The following is a 20,847-nucleotide window of genomic DNA, read 5'->3' as shown; positions in this document are numbered from 1 at the left end:
CTATAGCTCCGCAGCCCCCGCAGTGGCGGGGAGGCGCAGAGAACATGTGGGCGCCGGGGGTCTGCGGGGCTATAGTTACCCACTGCTGTCTTGCCTGCCTTCATGGTCCCGTCTCCCTGCACCGGCTCCTGCCGCTATAATGAAAACTGACTCTTAGAAAATGGCTGCCCCCATACTGCAGACAGTTTTCTGTCTGCAGTATGGGGGCAGCCATTTTCTAAGAGTCCGTTTTCATTATAGCAGCAGGAGCCGGCGACGGGACTGTGACTGCAGATTCGGCCGGGCAGGTACGAGCATGGGGGGGGGGGGGGTACGCCGAGGCCAAAAATTTTGCGGGGGGGGGGGGGGGGGGGCGCATAATAGGTAGTTACGCCACTGCTGACCCTCTCCTTCATGGAAAAAAATGCTCTGTCCCTGGACTTCCCTGGTAATGTAGGATTGCCATCACCTGTGGGGAGCTAGGTCACTGATAAGAAAGGTGTCACCACAGGTGATGGCAATCATACATTACCAGGGAAGCCCAGGAACAGAGCATTTTCTCCCTCATGGAGGGGGTCAGGCAGACAACCCTGATTTAGAAACAAAGGCACTCACAGGGGACTTTAAAAAACAACAACTTATCTTTGGCCCAGAACAGGTTCAGGAATCCAGTTCCTGATGATGTCATATTTAATTCAGGGTTGCCGACTTTCAAAAAATCCTCTCCGGGAGAAGCCCGGAGTGGGGGTCCCCCTGATTCCGGGAGGGTTGCCCACCCTTCCGGGGGCCGGGAGGAAGGACCCGATTTTCGGGAGACTCCCGCAAATTCCGGGAGGGTCGGCAACCCTGATTTAATTAGAGGTTCAGGAAAGGAATTCCTGCTGGTTCCTGCTGGAAAAACACTGGTCGACATGGGGAAGGTCGACAGTCAAACGGTCAACATGGGGTTTTTCATGTTTTTATTTGAGTCGAAATGTGCCGACAGGCGCTATGTTATGCCCTACAATCTACTAGGGTGTGGTGGGAGAATAAAATAATGTGCCAAGCATAGCGAGGCACCGTGCCTAAAGCATGGCGAGCCATATATGAGGGGATGCGGTGCAATGTTACGGTGTCTATGTCGACTGTGTCAACATCTGGACAAAAAAAGTGAAAAACCCAATGACGATCTTTTGACTGTTGACCTAACCCCATGTCGACCTTCTGAGGGGGTCAACATTGGTCCATGATGACTGTAAGTGGTCGACCCTCCAAAGTGTACACCTGCTCTCTAGGCAGCAAATATACGCAGCCTAGCGAGCCGGTCCGAATCAGACCCATGTTTGTGTTTTATAGCCTATGCCGCAGTCAGACACTAGAGGGCAGCACTACTGTATATATAATATAGCAGCCTTATGCAATGTGGGTGATCCCTCCCTTTCTCTCCCCTTCCTGCTTCTCCTTCATCCCCGCAGACACATACACACAATAACCTACAATGGCTGCACCACTCAGACTTCTCCGGAGATCTCTCCAGCAGCTGGGCACTGTCTCCAGCCATGTCTCCCCTGCCAGACCCCCAGTGTGCACTGCTGGCCTCAGGTAAGTCCTGCTACTAAGTACCCTCATACATGCAGCTGCATAGTGTATATACTGTGTATGTCATTCCATGTGAATTCTACAGCATCTCCCCTTGTCTACTAGCTTATTAGACCAGGGGTGATGTAGTGATGTTTATATAGCGCAGCAGATTCCGTGGCGCTTTACAATAGTAGACAGTGATAAAACAAACTGGGTAACAACAGACAGACTCGGAGGTAGGAGGACCCTGCTGCAAGCTTACAATCTATAGGGATAATATTTGCAAGTATCCGGGGCCAGGTGTAAAGTATAGAGAGATAAAGTAGCAGCAAGAGGCCCTAACTGTCATGTTTCAAACTGTGTTTGAAAATGACAGCTATGGTCTGACTGGTACTTTATCTCTCTCCATTCTTAGTACATCTGGCCCCCCGCAGTGAGAGTCGTACATAAGTGAAAGGGCCGCTGCCAGTAATCCGGTCCCATTGTATTCCCCCTTACTTGGACTATAACATCCCCGGCAGTATATGGACAAGCCCGCAGAATGCTAATGGCAGTGTGTGTGTGTGTGTGTTGCTCAGTGAGTGCTGTGACCTTTGTCCTACTTGTGCGCTGGCAGTGAGTGTGTAACAGGAGCGTGCACTCTGGCCGTCCTTGCACATACCCCGCTCTTGTCCTCTCGTCAGAGAAGTGATGAAGGCTTTGAAAAACAGGGACAACGCTGGCAAAGGGCAGATTTTTATAACCAGGAACAGCCCCTGGCAGCAGGAAGAGTTGGCAGCGGGGGCATCACAGTTGCTTCCCGAGCCTCGTTAGACACTGGCACTTCTTCACCAGCAAACAGCGGCTGCGGGCTGTGCCCAGCTGGGTGATGCTACCAGATGATTGTGGGTACAGTGGGCTAATGACTGGTAGACGGTGTCTCTGTGTATATGGGCTCATTACCCCCTGGCGATAAAATAGTGCAGCATTATGCCAGCTGTGAGCACTAGTATATATTACTAAGCCACCAGTATAATGGCAGCGTACCACCAATTTACCACTGGTGCCCACCATTACATTCCATCCACGCTCCCGTACATCGCATTAGATTGTATATCCAATACCCACGTCGTCGTGTGTATGTGCTCGGGAACGGCAGGTAAATGCACGGGTGTCTGTAGTGTGCCCTCTCTTACCCCTGTGATCGGGTATGATCATGCTGTCACTGGCATGTTCTTAGCTTCAGTGGGTAATTGTCCATGTGGCGGTCACTGCTGGTATAACTGTGGGGGCAGTTGTCATTGAGTTTGAGCAGCACCACTGGTGTAATATTGGGCGCTGCTGATTATTGCCAGTACTGGTATGTATACAGGTGAGGCGCTGCTGATTATTGCCAGTACTGGTATACAGGTGAGGCGCTGCTGATTATTGCCAGTACTGGTATGTATACAGGTGAGGCACTGCTGATTATTGCCAGTACTGGTATGTATACAGGTGAGGCGCTGATGATTATTGCCAGTACTGGTATGTATACAGGTGAGGCGCTGATGATATACTGTAGTTATAAAGATATATGTTTAGTTATTAATGTATTTCACAGCATAGACCATGTTTACATCAGGGGACTATCGCTCTGAAAGGGCTTAGTTAGCACAAACCTAATTGGCTTTAACCTGTTACGCTGTGATAACATCTTGTGTCAGGATCACAAGTTGCAGTTTATCTCCAGGTTATTATGACGTCTGTTTGATGTCCGCTGTGAACTTTCCTCTCCATCTGTGTCGGCAGTGAGAGTGCTGGATAAGTGCAGGCTTACAGTCCCTGATATCTCGCACAGTCCCGGGGATAGTCCTGCTCTCTGACGTCTGCTGGGACAATCTGATGCCAGGAGTGCTCAGACCTGACACTCAGATTCTGCGTGTGACCTTGAGATGTTCCAGTGACACGAATGCAGGGGCAGAGGGAGCCGTAACCCCACTGGTGCCTGCTGGACCCACTAGATCTGGGGTAGCCAACCCTAGCCCTCGAGAGCTACCAACAGTGCATTTTTTGCAGGTCTCCTCACAGAATTACAAGTGAGCTAATTAGCTCCATCTGTGTATCTCTTAAAATGTGTCAGTGATTAATGAGTGCAGCTGTGCAGCAGCTAGGTTGTCTGGAAAATGTGAACTGTTGGTAGCTCTCGAGGGCTAGGGTTGGCTACCACTGCACTAGGGACTTTTGCTGCATGTTGGGGGGGTCCCACTGGGCATGCGGTCATTTGGTCTACAGCATTATAGTAGACAGTTATTAGGTTGACGTGGTTCTAGGGCGTCAGGTCATTAGGTCGAAAAGCATTAGTTCGACAGTGTCTAGGTCGACAAGTCAAAAGGTCGACATGGGGTTTTTCACTGTTTTTGGAGCCGACATGTGCCGACAGGCGGTATTTCATGCCCTACCATCCACTAGGGCATGGTGGGAGAATAAAATAGTGTGCAGAGTGTAGCGAGGCACCGTGCCGACGCATGGTGAGCACAGCGAGCGATGCGGTGCACTTTAAACTGTGTCCATGTCGACTTTGTTGACATTCAGCTCAAAAACTGTGAAAAACCCACTGTCGACCTAGACATTGTTGAACTAATGACCTTTTGACCTAGACCCATGTCACCCTAGACCCATGTCGACCTTTCCCCATGTCGACCTAATGACTGTCGACCATCATGCTGTAGACCAAACGATCCCAACCCGTCCCACTGTGTATCCGCCACACCAGCCCCCCACCAGGAACAGTGCAGTAGAGGAAGACTGCGGTATGAGCTCGCCGCCGTTATTAATGCTATGATTAAGGTTTCACCAGACTGTCCGAGGAACTGGTATCCCCATAAGTGGGAGCAGCCACATTAGATATTGCCTCCGTATGCCTCGGAATTCATACAGATGTCCGGATGCCGGGATGTCGGCGTTCAGAACACAGATCGTGTCATTGCGATGATCTGAATCCAAAAGAGGCGGAGTATACTCACCATTTCCCTCGTACCCTAAATCTCCCCCTCAATGCCTAACCCCCTCATCCTGTGGCCAACGCTAAGAGATCCCAGCATACTTATGACCGGCATACCGGCTGTTCTTGATTCCGGCGTTGCCATTTCCAGTGATGTCAGAATTCCGTCGCCGGTGTGATCCTGATTGCTGCCAGCCTGACCGTACTTACAGAGCATGCTAAGACATGCGAGGGAATTGCAGGCTGTGTATTTCTGCTTCTCATTCCATCTCCAATCTCATTGTACTTGCTGCCCTTGAGGCGTTTCATTACGAATGCATTCAGCAGCATCATAAGCAGGACATAAATCAAACACTTCCTGACGTACCCTTCCCCCCCCCCCCCCCCCCCCCCCCCCCTCACATTGTAATCTGTACCGCTCACAGTGTTGGGATGATCCCTACATAATCTTCAGTATCTTCTCCATTCATCTGTCAAAAATGGGAAAGCGATTTAACAAACCGCTGTGGGCACCTTACCCTAGGGCCACGCAGGGCAGGTGATATCTTGTTGTTTGAAGACATTTGGATCTATTCTCTAAAATAATAAATTACCATGGTAACAAACTTTTTATAATAAATAGTTTGTTTGTAATTCTTAATCCTAGATGCCAGCACACTCAGACCAGCCCCGGAGAGGAGGCGTTACGGCCAGAGCCTTCTCATGCCAAATCCTTAATGGACATCGGAACAAGAGGCATCTTAACTGCGGATCATGACATTTTCCGAGAGAGTGTCCGGAGGTTCTTCCAGCAGGAGGTGGTGCCGTACCATGCAGAGTAAGTACACGAGCGCGTGTCCATAATCCGGATTAACCAGGAATCATAAACATTCTGTTACTGTTGTCAGTGCTACCAGTTACAGGATGCTGCATGCGATGTACTAGGATGGTTGGCGTAGTGGTTAGCATTGCTGCCTGCACAGACACACACACACCCGCATAACCAGTCCCGAGTTCTGATCAGCCCGACACCCAGGGTTGTTTGTAATTAATCTGTTTAAAAGTAGTCCGAACAGGCCTCTCCTGCATGCAGAGTCTTGAAGAACCACAAGTACTTGCATGCAGGGCATTAAAGGGCTCAATGGGACAAATAGACAAAACACCATAGAAAGTGAAAATGTAATCACATACTCGCCTATGCCACGGAGATCTGTCCCCTTGTCCACGTAGAATCCATTAGGGTGCTGTGTAAAAAAAAAAAAACATTTCACCTAGCTTCGGCGTAGATTTTGTCCTCTTTTGTCCATGTAGCACCCCAAGGGTACAACCCCCCCCCCCCAAAAAAAAACCCCACAACAACTATATACCTGTACCAGCGGACCGAGGAGCCACATGCAGCTCTTCCCCGAAGCTAAAGTGGAATCCCACTGACGTCAAAGGGACTCCCCTCAGTCAATCAGGTGTGAGCTCCAGAGCTGTGAGCCTGATAGGCTGTTCGCATTCCCATAAAAGACTATGATGCTTGATCCTTCAATTAACTTTACGGTCAGGCTGATTTGCCTCCCATAGTATCTAACAGAAATGACAAAGATGAATTACCCAGATTAGTGATGTTTAGAGCATGGGTCCTCAAACTGCGGCCCTCCAGATGTTGTGAAACTACAAATCCCAGCATGCCTTGCCACAGTTTTGCTATAAGGGAGTGTTAAAACTGTAGCAAGGCATGCTGGGATTTGTAGTTTCACAACATCTGGAGGGCCGAAATTTCAGGACCCATGGTCTAGAGCTTAAACTGAGTAATGCCTGGTTCCTTAGATCTTCAATATTTGGGGCACATACAGTACAATCTCACTAGTACACAGTGCCGTATAGGAGATCTTGTTGTGGTGGCGCCAATACCGGGATACGGTCATTGGGTCACCAGCATGATTGTCGACAGTCATTTGGTTGACATGAGTCTAGGTCGACAGGGTTAGGTCAACAGTCAAAATTACATGGGGTTTAAAAAAAATAATAATAATAATTTTATGTGCCGACAGGCGGTATTTCATGCCCTACCATCCACTAGGGCGTGGTGGGAGAATAACATAGTGTGCCTGAAGCATGGCGAGCCATGGGAGGGGACGCGGTGCTACGTTTCAGTGTCCATGTCGACTGTGTTGACATTTGGGACAAAAAAGTGAAAAACCCCATTTTAACCTTTTGACTGTTGACCTAATGACCCTGCCGACCTTCCTGCATGTCGACTTAATGACTGTCGACCAACATTGTGGTGGCCTAATACACCATACACTAGTGCCCTCGGGTATTTCTATGTAGCAGAGAGCAGCATGTGACTGAGAACAGTGTGATCAGGGCTCCAGGCTGATGGATAACCTGCATGAGCGATTGTTCTCCATGACTGCATTAATGTCGGCAATCACCATATAAGACACATCGCAGACTCGCACCCTGATGTATGATTCGGCCTTTCTGTCCTTTCAGGTGGGAGAAAGCCGGAGAGGTGAGCCGGGAACTGTGGACGAAGGCTGGACAGCAGGGGCTGCTCGGCGTCAATATCCCAGAAGAACATGGTGGAATCGGCGGTGATCTCCTGTCTGCTGCCATTGTATGGGAGGAGCAGTAAGTAACCAATCAGTAGCTTGTATCTCTTGCCATCCGTACAGTTCCTGTCTCTTAGAACCTTCTGCTGTGTCTGTTATCTGCAGGATGTATGTGAATTGTACAGGACCAGGGTTCAGCCTACACTCCGACATAGTGATGCCTTATATCTCCAAGTACTGTACCAAGAGCCAGATCCAGAAATATATTCCTCCAATGGCAGCTGGTACATGGATCGGGGCCATTGCAATGACTGAGCCGGGAGCCGGCAGGTAAGCTACAGTACAGGGGCTGATATACAACTGATACAGAATATGGTGATATAAGCGGTAACTATTTCTGATGTGTTTCTAGTGACCTGCAGGGGGTGCGGACAAACGCCAAGAAAGACGGAAGTGATTGGATCTTAAATGGCAGTAAGGTGGGCTATTGTGTTAAATCTCCCCCCCCCCCCCTTCCTGATCCAGCTTTATTAGCAGCGCAAAAAGGTGGGGTAGCTGTAACCAAACCGGTGCAGAGAGTTAGATTTGGGTGGGGTGTGTTCAAACTGAAATCTAAATTGCAGCGTAAAACTAAAGCTGTCTATGTGGGCTACATGCAAAAGCAGCCTGTATTTACCCTGCACAGAAAAAATGTAAAAGTGTTTGCTCCCTCCGCGTAGCAATAGGGAGCCCGATTCAAACCCATTCGCTAGGCTGCATATACTCTCAGACTAGTGAACAGGTTGGCACCGCCCGCCAAGCAAAAGGTCAACATGGAAACCGGTCGCCATGAGTTTTTTGTAGTTTCTTTTTTTGGGGGGGGGACCTGGACACATTGTAAGTGTATCTCGTCCCCTCGCATGGCTCTATGCCTACTTGGATGTATGAAGTATGAGCAAATCGGTTAAAAAGAAAAATATAAGAAAATCATGTTTACCTTTTCACTGTCAACCTTTTAACTGTTGATTTAGACACGATCGACTTAATGATCCCATACCGTCCGTAAGTGCTGTAGACAGTGGCGGGCTGGTCCCTGCTGAGCGCTGCAGATCTGTAGGTGGGGTAGTATCTCAGACTAAGGTCATAAACGTGTTCTAAGTCTGGACGTGTTTAACCAGTAACTCTGTTCGGAATGACGGTCTGATCTGCGTATACGCCTGAGGTGTAGCATCCGAGGGTGACAGCTGTCTGGCAGAACCAGCTTGGGCAAATGACCTGACTCTCATCCGTCTCTGAGCTCACACTACCTGCAGTGCAGCCCCAGGCAGTGGGGTGGGGTGTGGGGGGGGGGGGGGGAGGGGGTCAGTCATTAAACCTTGGTGATATTGGAGAAGTGCTCCAGACCTGGCCCCAGAAGCGTCAGCCTTCCCTCCTGTACTGGGGAGCATCTGCGTGTTCTACCAGGGAGAGAGGGAGGTAGCCGAAGAGCAATATAATGACACAACATTGAGTACATCGTTATGGAAACAAGATTCTTGAATTATAAAAAGAAGAAATTCAGATGCAGAACCTGAGGAGGTACCGGGTGCTGATCAGTAACAGTCAGACCTCCATGAAAATCCTTCCGTGCGCCCGCTTACGGCATGCCGGGTGTCAGCACCCTGAGCTATTAGCGCTACAGCAGCGCCAAACAGAGCGCCCAAGGTTTGTTATGTAACGGCAGCTTGCAGAGCATCCTGGCGTGTCCTTAGGGTGCCCCAAGCAGTGCAGTGCTCTATTTCCCAACGCTGGCAGCCTCACCCCCGAAGTGTGACAGCATGACCTCACTGGTTTAGGGGGACAGGCTGACACACGGAGCACTGTTGTTCTGTTATGGCGCTATATGTGAATCACTCTTGTGGAGTTTTTGGGGTATTTATTAAGGTATTTAGCCCAACCAAACAGTATACAGTCTGAAATCTTACCAATGTGTGACCGATAAATCGTGCATAGTTTGACCGTCAACGAGAGATCGGTATAAATGTTAGGTAGTGCGCACACACTGTAAGACGTGCTAAACATCGTTAATGATACCATCATATTAAGCAGTAGACGCCAAGAACGACTCAGAGTTCACAGTACTGTGCACGTAGTGGATGAAAGAAAAATCATCCCAAAAAAATCGTCTAGTACGCACCCAGCTGTATTCCCAGCTGCTTTTATTTATTTCAGTATTGTTCTAGTACACAAACAATTTGTATAAATCAATAAATGAAAGACCATATAGTTCAGCATTTCTCCGTAGAGCTCTTTTACTGTATCCTGTCTGTGGCGTCTGCGGAGCAGTTTATAAAGAGCTAGTCCGCAGCCTGTGAAAATGACAAAACCTCACTGTAGTTCCAGCGGCTTTGCGCTCTTGAACGGCGCAGCACTTCGTCAGGCACCTAATGCAGGGATAGGGGACTCTTGGCCCTCCAATTGCTGTTGAACTACACATCCCAGCATGCCCTGCTACAGTTTTAGCCTGTCCAAATAGCAAAATGTTAGCAGGGCATGCTGGGATGTGTAGTTGAAAAATAACTGAAGGGCCAAAACTTCTCCATCCCTGACTATTGGCTGTCGGCACACAAGACATAGAGGTGAGGAGCAGCGTTGGGCTGAATGTTTGTTCCTGCACAACGAAACCTATACACTTTTTATTTAAATTTTTTTCACCCCCTTCCAAATCGCTAGCTGGGAGTTTTGCCGACACTGTTGACACCGGTCCGTGTATGTTTTTTGCAGGTATTTATCACAAATGGCTGGCTGAGTGACGTTGTCATTGTGGTCGCCGTCACAAACCGCGAAGCACGCACCCCTGCTCACGGCATCAGCCTCTTCCTGGTGGACAATGGCACGAAAGGCTTTGTGAAGGGGCGGAAGCTGGACAAAATCGGCCTGAAGGCGCAGGTAACCTCATGTTTGGCAGGTGCAGTAATATTAAATACAAAAGAGACCTGGGGGTTAAATGTACTAAAGCTTCTGAAAATGAAGATGTGATGTTGCCCTTAGCAACCAATCAGATTCCATTATTTTGTAGGATGTAATATAAAAATGATAGCTACAGTCTGATTGTATATGGGCTTTTAAAAGCTTTAATAATTTTGGTACTTGTGTATTATCACGGCGCCCATTAAGGTATGCGATGGAATTCAATGGGACACGATTTCCGTCTTGCCCCAGGCTGAGTATACAATTTTAACATCGCGTCGCATCGCATGCCATTTTAATGGCATGCGATGCGATCATGCCCGATTTGGGGTTATTTCCATGTTAAATGCCACCCCCCAGACCCCATATTTACCCTGATGGGTAATGACTATGTTAAATGCACCCCCATTGTTAACGCCACCCCACTATCAACACCAACCCGAAGTGTGGCGAGCGCAACGAGCCCGCGAGGAGCGGCGGTACGTGTCCTACGACCTTTTCATACCCCCACTATCCAGCGTGGAGTTGTTTTTATATAGTGTGGCGAGTGCAGCGAGGGGACGCGGAATACGAGCCTGAAGCGTGGCGAGCGCAGCAAGCCCGGCGAGGGGACGTGGATTACTTAACATGTATTCCGCGTCCCCTCGCGGGGCTTGCCACGCTTCGGGCTCGTATTCCGCGGGGCTCGCCATGCTTCGGGCTCGGTGGCTTGCTGCACTCGCCACACTATATAAAATCAACTCCACGCCGACGTGGATAGTGGGGGTATGAAAAGGTCGGAGGACACGTACCGCCACGCTTCGTGTTGGCGTTGATAGTGGGGTGGCGTTAACAATGGGGGGGCATTTAACATAGTCATTACCCATCAGGGTGGGTGTACAATCAAAAATCGGGTCTGGGGGGCATTTGGGTGTTTGTACAACTTAAAATCGGGTCGCATCGCATACGATCATATCGCATGCGATGCAACGCGATTTTGTGGTTGTACAATGCCCTACGATGGAAATCGGGGGCGCCGTGATAATACACAAGTACCATAATTTTACCCCCTGATTTTGTATATAATATTATTGTCCCTTTAAATCTGAAGACTAAGGGGAATATTTACTAAAGGGGATGTGGTCATTTGGTCTACAGCATTATGGTCGACAGTCATTAGGTCGACATGGGAAAAGGTCCACATGGTTCTAGGTCTTAAGGTCATTAGTTCGACAATGTCTAGGTCGACATGGGGGTTTTTCACTGCTTTTTGAGCCGACATGTGCCGACAGGTGGTATTTCATGCCCTACCATCCACTAGGATGTGGTGGGAGAATAAAATAGTGTGCCGGGCGTAGCAAGGCACCGTGCCCGACGCATTGCGAGCGATGCAAGGTGATGCGGTGCACTTGAAACTTTGTCCATGTCGACTGTGTTGACATTCAGGTAAAAAAAACTGGATGTCGACCTTTTCACTATTGACCTAGACATTGTCGAACTAATGACATGTCGAACTAGCGACCAGTCGAATTAATGACCTTTCTACCTAGAACAATGTGGACCTTTTCCCATGTCGACCATAATGCAGTAGACCAAATGATCCCAACCCTACTAAAGGTGTATATCTCTATCTACATTTCAGTGGCGTAGATATCGTAAGGCAGCCCCGGCTGCTGCTTGGGGGAGCGGGGGCTGCGTGGGCGCCGGATGCTGGCACCGGCCACTGCCCTCCACCCCTCTCCTTACTGTGCCCGGCCCCTGCCTCCCCGCCACTCAAGGAGCCAGGCGCCGGGACGCAAATTAGTAGATATGCGGTCCCGACTCCCGGTGGAATACAGACGCGGCGGGGGAGGCAGGGTAAGAACGGGGAGCCTGAGGCAGTGCTAAATTTAGGGAGGGGGGGTGCCAAAATGATCCCGCGGGGGGGGGGGGGGGGGGGGCGCAAAAATTGGCGCTACGCCCCTGACACATTAACTAACATTCAAAAATGGAATAATAATAATTTTAAATAAATCATGTGAGTAAATGTGTATTTTAAACCTGGAAGTCCAACAACGATTCGTAGTAACTCCCATCTGGTGTGCAGCCGCATGTCCCATCAGAACCTTATGCTTAATTCAGTTTGCCTCAGTGTGTCAATATGGGACAGATCATTATTCGGTACTTATATGTTAGTTGGGCGCCCATACCCCCACTATCCATGTCGACATGGAGTGGATCTTATATAGTGTGGCGAGCGCAGCAAGCCACCAAGCCCGAAGTATAGTGGGCGCCCAACTAACATATAAGTACCCATTATTCAAGTTATATTATACTACACCACAGGCATTCTACAATCATTTATACAGTGGGGGCCACAGTTTTTTTTATATTTTTTTTACCTTTTCTCTGTCTCTTGTAATTTAATATAGGGGTTCAGTATGATTTTACTACAGTCGAAATACCAACCACCATTAATAGACGGTCAAAATGCCGACATTTAACATGTCAACGGGTCAAAAAGTCGATTTCATTTTGTTAAATTTTTTTGGTGTCTATGTCGACATGTTATACGCTGTATAAGTGTACCGCATCCCCTCGCCATGCCTCGGGCAAGAAAGTTTGAAAGAATAAATTATGTTGGCTTTTTGACCTATCGACATTTTTATGTTTTAAATTGTGTGTATATATGTGTGTGTGTGTGTATATATATATATATGTGTGTGTGTGTGTGTGTGTGTGTGTGTGTGTATGTATATATTAGCACACACATATTCCGCAGCGCTGTACAGAGAATATTTGAACACTCACATCAGTCTCTGCCCCAGTGGAGCTTACAATCTATATTCCCTACCACATGTACACACACACAGTCATTCTAGGGTTAATTTTTGTTTGTGGACAATTAACCTACCAGTATATTTTTGGATAGTGGGAGGAAACCGGAGTACCCGGAGGAAACCCAGGCAAGTACGGGGAGAATATACAAACTCCACACAGTTAGTGCCATTGTGGTCCCATGTGATGATGTTCCGTCGTCTATGTGACTGAACATTGTTCTGTAGATCTTTATATACTCCTTTGTATATCAGAAGAACACGGTTTCTATGGAGACCTACATTTAAGTGAGTCCTGTACTCCCGTCCTCTAACAGCATCTGTAACCTAATTTCAGGACACTGCAGAATTGTTCTTTGAAGATGTCCGGCTTCCTGCAGACGCTCTATTAGGAGAGGAAAATAAGGGCTTCTATTACTTGATGGCGGAACTACCTCAGGTGCGTCTACATAACAACAAAAGCTTTATTGTATCCCGTAATGTCACTGATGGTGACCAAGGTCTTGTGTGGCGTATTAACCCTTTGAGTGCCAAGTGAATGTCAAAATTGGTGTGAAAATTGCCAAGCAAACTTTTTTTTTTTTTTTTTTTTATTCATCATAATGTTCTAATGTCTGATCGCCAATTGGGTTGATTGGTTTGATCCGACGGAACCATATCCCCGCAGTCGGATGACTACTGCACCGCACAGAGGGCCTGATTCAGACTCGATTGCTAATTAGAGAATTTGCAAAAAGAGCAATTCTCATACAACTGCGCATTCGCGGGGTCGATTAGCGAAACAAAATACATATGGATTGTAAACGCAAAGCGGACAGAGTTTGACTGACGGGAAGCCGGCGTTTGAGGGTGGGATCCGGACGCTTTCTGGGAGTGTCCAAAAAACCCCCCACAGGTGTACCCAGGGGTTTTATGGGTGGGTCTGTGACATCAGCGCCTCTCAGTTGCAGATTCGTGAAAGGGTCGGAGCTATTCGCAATGCGCAGACTGCAAAAACCTTTCAATGGTTTGGGAATTGCAAATAGATTTGCGAAAAAAAGAGATTAGCGATCCATTCGCAATTTAGCGCAGTGCGTTTTTTTTCTCTTTTCTCTGAATGAGGCCCATGGTTCCTTGTCCACCTCCTGCGTAATCCAATCCGTGATGGTCAGCAGGTCGACAATAAATAGGTTGCCCACTATTGGTCGACAGGTCATAGGTCAAAACAAGGAAGGTTGACATGGTCAATAGGTCGACACATACAATAGGTCAACATGGGAAAGGTTGCTGTGAAGAAGGGTCGACATGAGTTTTTCATTCTTTACTTTCCAAGTGGACCTAGAGGGAGAATGTAATGTAATGTGCCGATTGTATGTCGACAGACACCCCAAAAAAACGTAAAAAACTAAAATAAAACTCATGTCGACATATTGCTTGTGTCGACCATTCCACCCTGTCAACCTATGGCTTGTCCACCAATAGCGGTCAACCTTTTTATAGTTCGCCCTATGACCCATACCCCTGGGGCCACACACACGCGGTCTTCTGCAGCGAATCTGTTCTAAGACGACCTACAGATGGAGCGCCCCTGGTTCTTGGCCGGGGATCGCCAGCATGTTTGATCTGGCGATCGCCGGCGCAGAGGCGCTCCATCTGACTAAGATGCGCGTGTGTCTCACACGCACACGCGTCCCAGTATCTGGACAGCGCCGCTGCGGGTCCCTGCCCATCTCCACTTCAGGGAGACTGGCAGGGATAGGGGCACCGGGGGAGGCGGTGGTGAAAGCACCGTAGCCACAGGACGCGCCCGACCGCTGGCGGGGGCTAGCGATAGACTCTCCAGCCCCTGCAAGAAAGAGGCCAGCTCCATCTGTACCAGGCCGCCTAAAGTGCTTGTCACGGGGTCTTCAACTTGCAGAACATACTACGCCAACAGCTAATTTAAATAACACAAAATCCATTTTGACAGAAAAACTGTTGATACGTGTTTGCGTCTATTACAATTGCGCTATTTGTTAAATTTCACTGTTCCCTCCCGTTACCCTGCAGGAGAGACTTCTCATCGGGGACATGGCACTTGCCAGCTGTGAGTTCATGTTTGAAGAAACCAGGAACTACGTCAAACAAAGGAAAGCTTTCGGAAAAACCATTGCGCACTTACAGGTAATACCTATTAATAACCGCTGATACATTGGGGTGTAATGTCACATTGTTCTTCTAGACCAGCATGTTACCCTCAGGAAGCTTTGTGATCACCAATAATTAGGCAGTTAATGTAATGGAAAATGCCTACAACACGAGTTACAATCCTAAAGCCCAAACATAGCACTGCTCTAGACTGTTGGCCATCACGAGCAGGGCCCTCCGCCCACTTGTTCTCTGCTGGGCACTCCCAGTCAGTGGAGATAATTCAATCCTGGATTCCGACTGTTGGGACGAGTGACCGTACATTGTCAGTCGGTATTCAATGTACCGAGTGTCCGAAAGTCCGCAAATTGTCGGAAAATGTGAATTCGACAATCCGCGTCAGTTTCCGACCAAACTGATACGACTTTAAAAATGGGGTATCCGACACCCCTCAATGCTATCAGTAACGGCAGTATTGAATAGGTGAGTGTCCATATTTTCGTCGAAAAATATTGGAACAGATTGAATAACCCCAAATAACCACTCCCCGCTGGCCCTTCTCGGGACATTGGGTCATAGATAGGGATGCCAATACTGGGGCATTTTTGTTATTCCCTGGGAGTGGCCGCCCTAATAAAAAAAAACTTATATGGATGGGCCGTGCGGCTGGGAGCGGGGAAGATGGCAGGGGTGGATCAGAGTGGTGCGACCTGCACAGCCTGACCTCTGACCACATCACGCCGCGGTCAGGAACAGCCTGGCAGCATCTGAGCGGGTGATCAGACATTGCCATTACTGTGTTTTATCCCCATGTGCTGTCTGTTCGGACCTTTTTACAATGAATTGTTTATGTAAGATTGTTGTTTTTCACTTTACAATTGAAGATGTTGTTACGGACACTAGGTGGCGCCATATAAATAAAACGTAATAAGAATATAACTGATCATAGCATTTGTCCTGCAGGGGGCGCTCCCATACAATGTTACACTATCATTGTGCATTCTCTGGATTTGGGTGTGGATTAGTTCAGACTATGTCTATATAGACTGTCAATAGGTCGACACCAAAACATTGACATGCACTAGGTTGACAGTGACAAAAGGGTGGAAAGGGTCGACACATGACAATATCGACATTTTCAGTTTTTTTTTTTTTATGCCCACACTTGACGACGTGGACCGCCAGTTAATGTAGTGTGCTTCGCTTGCCATCCTTTAGGTGCGATATGGTCATTGGGTCACCTGCAAGTTGTTAGACAGTAATTAGGTCGACATGAGTCTAGGTCGACAGAATCATTAGGTCGACAGTCAAAAGGTCAAAATGTGCCGGCAGGCGGTATTTCATGCCCTACTATCCACTAGGGTGTTGTGGGAGAATAAAATAGTGTGCCGAGCGCAGCGAGGCATGTGATGGGACGCGGTGCACTTTAACCTGTGTCCATGTCGACTGTGTCAACATTCGGGTCAAAAAACAGCGAAAACCCCATGTCTACCTTTTGACTGTTGACCTAGACTCATGTCGACCTTCCTGCATGTCGACCTAATGACTGTCTAACAACTTGCTGGTGACCAACTGATCCACACCCATTCCGGTCAGGCGCCTCGCTTGGTACACTTAACCTTTCCTGATCGGTGTCCGCGTAGATGCTAACAAAATAAAATTGTGAAAAACTCATGTCGCCCTTTACATGTAATGACCATTGCCATGTCAACCCTAGTGCACGTCGACCTATTGACGATCTACCTAGACTTGACTGTGACCCAACTGGAGACCCCCTGCATTTTTAGTTCCTGCCTATTACTAATACAATGTCCACAGCAGTGGCTGCTCCAGGGGCGGGGGCTGCAGCACTGTTCAAAATTCAAATAGGGAGCCACACCCACTGCCACCAACTGTCATTCCAAACTGACTCACTGGTGGTGGGTGTGGCTCCCCTATTTGAATTCTGAACCCCCCCAGGAGCCACCACGGACTCCCAGCATCTGATTTACAATTCTGTATATGATATCATTTTTTTTTTTTATTCTTCTGAAGACGGTGCAACACAAGCTGGCGGAGCTGAAGACGCAGGTCTGCGTGGGTCGCGCCTTTCTGGACAGCTGTCTCCGGCTTCATTCGGAGAAACGCTTGGACTCTGCCACCGCTTCCATGGCGAAATATTGGTATGTATGAGAGGGGGGCTCGTTCCATGGACACGCAGCCTCCTGTATGTGCCTACATGTGTTTGGCAAACTTCCCAGTTACTACAGGATATAATGTACAGTAGCTGACTCTGTCTATTAACCCTGAGTGCCAACGTTGCTGTGAGTTATGCATAATATTCGCTAAGAATACCAGCGCCGTGGTTGAGGAATATGAACCACTTTCGTTATTGTTGGCAAATGAAGTCAATGAATTGAGGTCTTGTTAAATATTGCGCCCCCGGAAAAAAAAAAAGTTGCTGGCCTTTTTTAGCGGATATTTTACACCTCTCTCACAGCAAAGTTGTCACTGAGAGGGTTAACTAAATCCCGTGCACCTCACAGCATCGCTGCCGCGAGCTATAAGCACCTGTAATGCTGAAAGGGTTACCGGGGGTGACCCCCGTCCTCGTCTCCATGGCGCTGCCCTTTCAGCTCTCACAACTTTGGCGGTTTGTTCCCACTTGATCTTTTCATGACGTTCTCTGTCTGGTGCGAGGAAAGTGGGCTTTAAATTCCCCGTTTTACAAGCACATAAAGTTCCGGGCTATTGTACACTGAGGTATGGCGGCTGACGGATTGCTCTGCGTTCTGCGTCATTTAAGGCATTTCATCTGATTGTTCATGGTAACAATTGGTTGCCTGAACAACGGTACTTCGGCCAGAGCACAGTCGCTGTGGCTTGCCAGCTGATGTAGCACTGCAAATCCCAAAATGATAGGCGTGCCTAGGGTACTGCAGGGAGTGTCCAGGAAAACGATAGGCGTGCCTAGGGTACTGCTGGGAGTGTCCAGGAAAACGATAGGCGTGCCTAGGGTACTGCAGGGAGTGTCCAGGAAAACGATAGGCGTGCCTAGGGTACTGCTGGGAGTGTCCAGGAAAACGATAGGCGTGCCTAGGGTACTGCTGGGAGTGTCCAGGAAAACGATAGGCGTGCCTAGGGTACTGCTGGGAGTGTCCAGGAAAACGATAGGCGTGCCTAGGGTACTGCTGGGAGTGTCCAGGAAAACGATAGGCGTGCCTAGGGTACTGCTGGGAGTGTCCAGGAAAACGATAGGCGTGCCTAGGAAACTGCTGGGAGTGTCCAGGAAAACGATAGGCGTGCCTAGGGTACTGCTGGGAGTGTCCAGGAAAACGATAGGCGTGCCTAGGGTACTGCTGGGAGTGTCCAGGAAAACGATAGGCGTGCCTAGGGTACTGCTGGGAGTGTCCAGGAAAACGATAGGCGTGCCTAGGAAACTGCTGGGAGTGTCCAGGAAAACGATAGGCGTGCCTAGGAAACTGCTGGGAGTGTCCAGGAAAACGATAGGCGTGCCTAGGAAACTGCTGGGAGTGTCCAGGAAAAGGATAGGCGTGCCTGAGCATTGCAGGGGAGGGTGTGTGATGTCAGCACCAAGCCCATCGCACCACCGAGTACGTCTCTGGTTACTCTGAGCCTACGATGACTGACGTCCAGTGAATAAATCAGCCAATGGATGCCAGATGGTTTTGAACATATTCGATTGGTTGCGACGTCTTCGCACAGCATACACATCCATTTGCACATGAATTCACGTGGGGGGATTTCACTGTAGCAGGGCAGTGGCTTAACTGAACGCTGGCCGCTGTGAATTTTGCACCCGTGTGATCAGGCCTGAATTACCCCCTGAGCTTTACCCTACAAATTTCTTTGTACAAATCTTCCTTTATTTATGTACTACGTGGTGATGTGTGGCAGCATGTATATTCTGTGTTCTGTAATGTAACTGGCTGGCTGCTACCTATCCCGCAGGGCGTCTGAGCTGCAGAATAAAGTGGCCACAGAATGTGTCCAGCTACACGGCGGATGGGGCTACATGTCGGAATACCCCATTGCAAAGTAAGTAGATTCTTACCGGCAATATAGTGTAACAGGATTAAAGGGGTGATTCAGGTTGGTTTGCAAAGCACATTTGGTTGGCTAATGGACAAAACCATGTGCACTGCAGGTGGGGCAGATGTTACATGTGCAGAGAGTTAGATTTGGCTGGGGTTTTACTTCAAAGTGAGATCTATATTGCAGTGTAAAAATAAAGCAGCCGGTATTTACCCTGCACAGAAATAAAATAACTCACCCAAATCTAACTCTCTCTGCACATGTTACACCAGACCCACCACCACCTGCCAACTGCACTGGTCTGTAGCTCATAGGCTACAATGGCCAACCGCCGTCTCAGAATGGCGGTAGCCCAGGGTCCCCCCTGTGATGGTGCTTAAAGTTGATACATTGGGCAGCATCACATTCCCAATAGAAACCTATGGGGGATGTGGCCGTGAGTGGAGCAGGAGGGATCACAGCAGGGATCAGAGATTCTTGCTAACTCCTTTCGGGGAATTGGCAGCACATAATATATGATAAATGGGCCTTGGTGTCCCCAGCCGCAGTGATGAATAAATTCTATTCTCCATTGTACGCTATATGCCAGGCCGGGCCAACCTGTGGCTCTCCAGATGTTGTCAAACTACAAATCCCATCATGCCCTGCCACAGTTTTTTTCTATAAGGGAGTGTTAAAAGTGTGGCAAGGCATGCTGGGATTTGTAGTTTCACAACATCTGGGGAGCCACAGGTTGGCCTGTCCTGCCATATGCGAACGATGACTATTTTCATACTTGCAAAGAGATCCCTCTGATCTGGGATGAGCCCCTCAATCTTCATTGAAGTTCTGCTACAGCAACGGAAGAGTAGACTTAAATTGAATGTTAATTACCATATAAAAAAAAAATAAGGCTTTTCTTTTTATTATTATTATTATTATTATTATTATTATTTAGTATATTATTAATAATAGTGTGTATTTGGATATTTCCACAGAGGTGTGTGTGTGTGGAGTTCTTATTTCAGTAAAAAAAAAAAAAAAGGATGGTTATAGAAAATAATGAAGGTAAAGGAGTAGCTCTGTTGGGGTGTGGTATATGGTTCCGACAGTCGGAATCCTGACTGGCCGGACTCAGACAGCGGGGCGAGCGCAACAAAGCCCCTTGCGGGCTCGCCACGCTGTGGGCACGGTGGCTCGCACCTATTCTATTCTCCCTCCTGGGGGTCGTGGTCCGGCTGTCTGTGTTTTAACAGTCGGGAAAATGAGTGTCAGGATCCCGACTGTCGGGACCCCATCCCTTTGTTGCTGGCGAGGATCCCTAAATCCACCATCACTGTGATTAGAATGTCACTAGTTAGTCCGACCATGGCGGTAGAACGAGCAGAACATCTATTTACATGAAATGAAAACCTGCCCCCTCTCTTTATTCCTGCAGAGCGTTTGTAGATTCCCGTGTCCAGCCCATCTACGGGGGCACCAATGAAATTATGAAGGAGCTCATTGCAAGAACGATTGTACAGGATAAGTGATGGTCTTCAGTGGGGTCACCTGGTGCCTGTAATTCATCCAATTGTGCAATCTGACCAGATAACAACAAAAGTGCCTCCTAGTGTATAAACTGTTTAAAAAGAAAAATTAAAATCTCTGTAACTGACTTGTTTGTTTGTCTTCTGAAAATAATAAATTATTATAGTACAAATTATTATTATTATTATTATTATTATTATTATTATTATTATTATTATTATTTTAAATACTTTCACAAAACCTCAAACACAGAATAAACCTACTGTTCAACAGCTTCTCACATTAACAGGATATTTGGGGAACCTTTGGCGCCCGGCTGATACATCCCAGCATGCCCGGCTACATATATGCTATTTGGCCATGCTGGGATATGTAGTTCAACAACAGCTGGAGTTTGTCTGTCTACCGCAAAAGGTCGACTGGGTCAATATCTCGACAGGGTCAAAAAAGTCAA

General features: G+C 48.1%; 1 protein-coding gene across 1 annotated transcript; it reads left to right on the top strand.

Annotated features, from left to right (window-relative positions):
- Positions 1-1,376: 1,376 nt before the first annotated feature.
- Positions 1,377-20,568, top strand: ACADL (acyl-CoA dehydrogenase long chain). Its single transcript, XM_083154469.1, has 11 exons — positions 1,377-1,560; positions 5,145-5,315; positions 6,962-7,099; positions 7,186-7,350; positions 7,433-7,499; positions 9,763-9,927; positions 13,081-13,182; positions 14,772-14,885; positions 16,884-17,011; positions 18,801-18,887; positions 20,302-20,568. Exons 1-11 carry the CDS (start codon positions 1,457-1,459, stop codon positions 20,393-20,395), a joined length of 1,335 nt encoding a protein of 444 aa, XP_083010595.1. The 5' UTR covers positions 1,377-1,456; the 3' UTR covers positions 20,396-20,568.
- The last annotated feature ends 279 nt before the right edge of the window (positions 20,569-20,847 follow it).

The sequence above is a fragment of the Crinia signifera genome, chromosome 7 (assembly GCF_055691185.1).
Source record: "Crinia signifera chromosome 7, ASM5569118v1, whole genome shotgun sequence".
In the NCBI taxonomy this organism is placed as follows: domain Eukaryota; kingdom Metazoa; phylum Chordata; class Amphibia; order Anura; family Myobatrachidae; genus Crinia; species Crinia signifera.
Note: the sequence above shows the minus strand (reverse complement) of the source record. Positions and strands in the feature narration are given on the sequence as shown.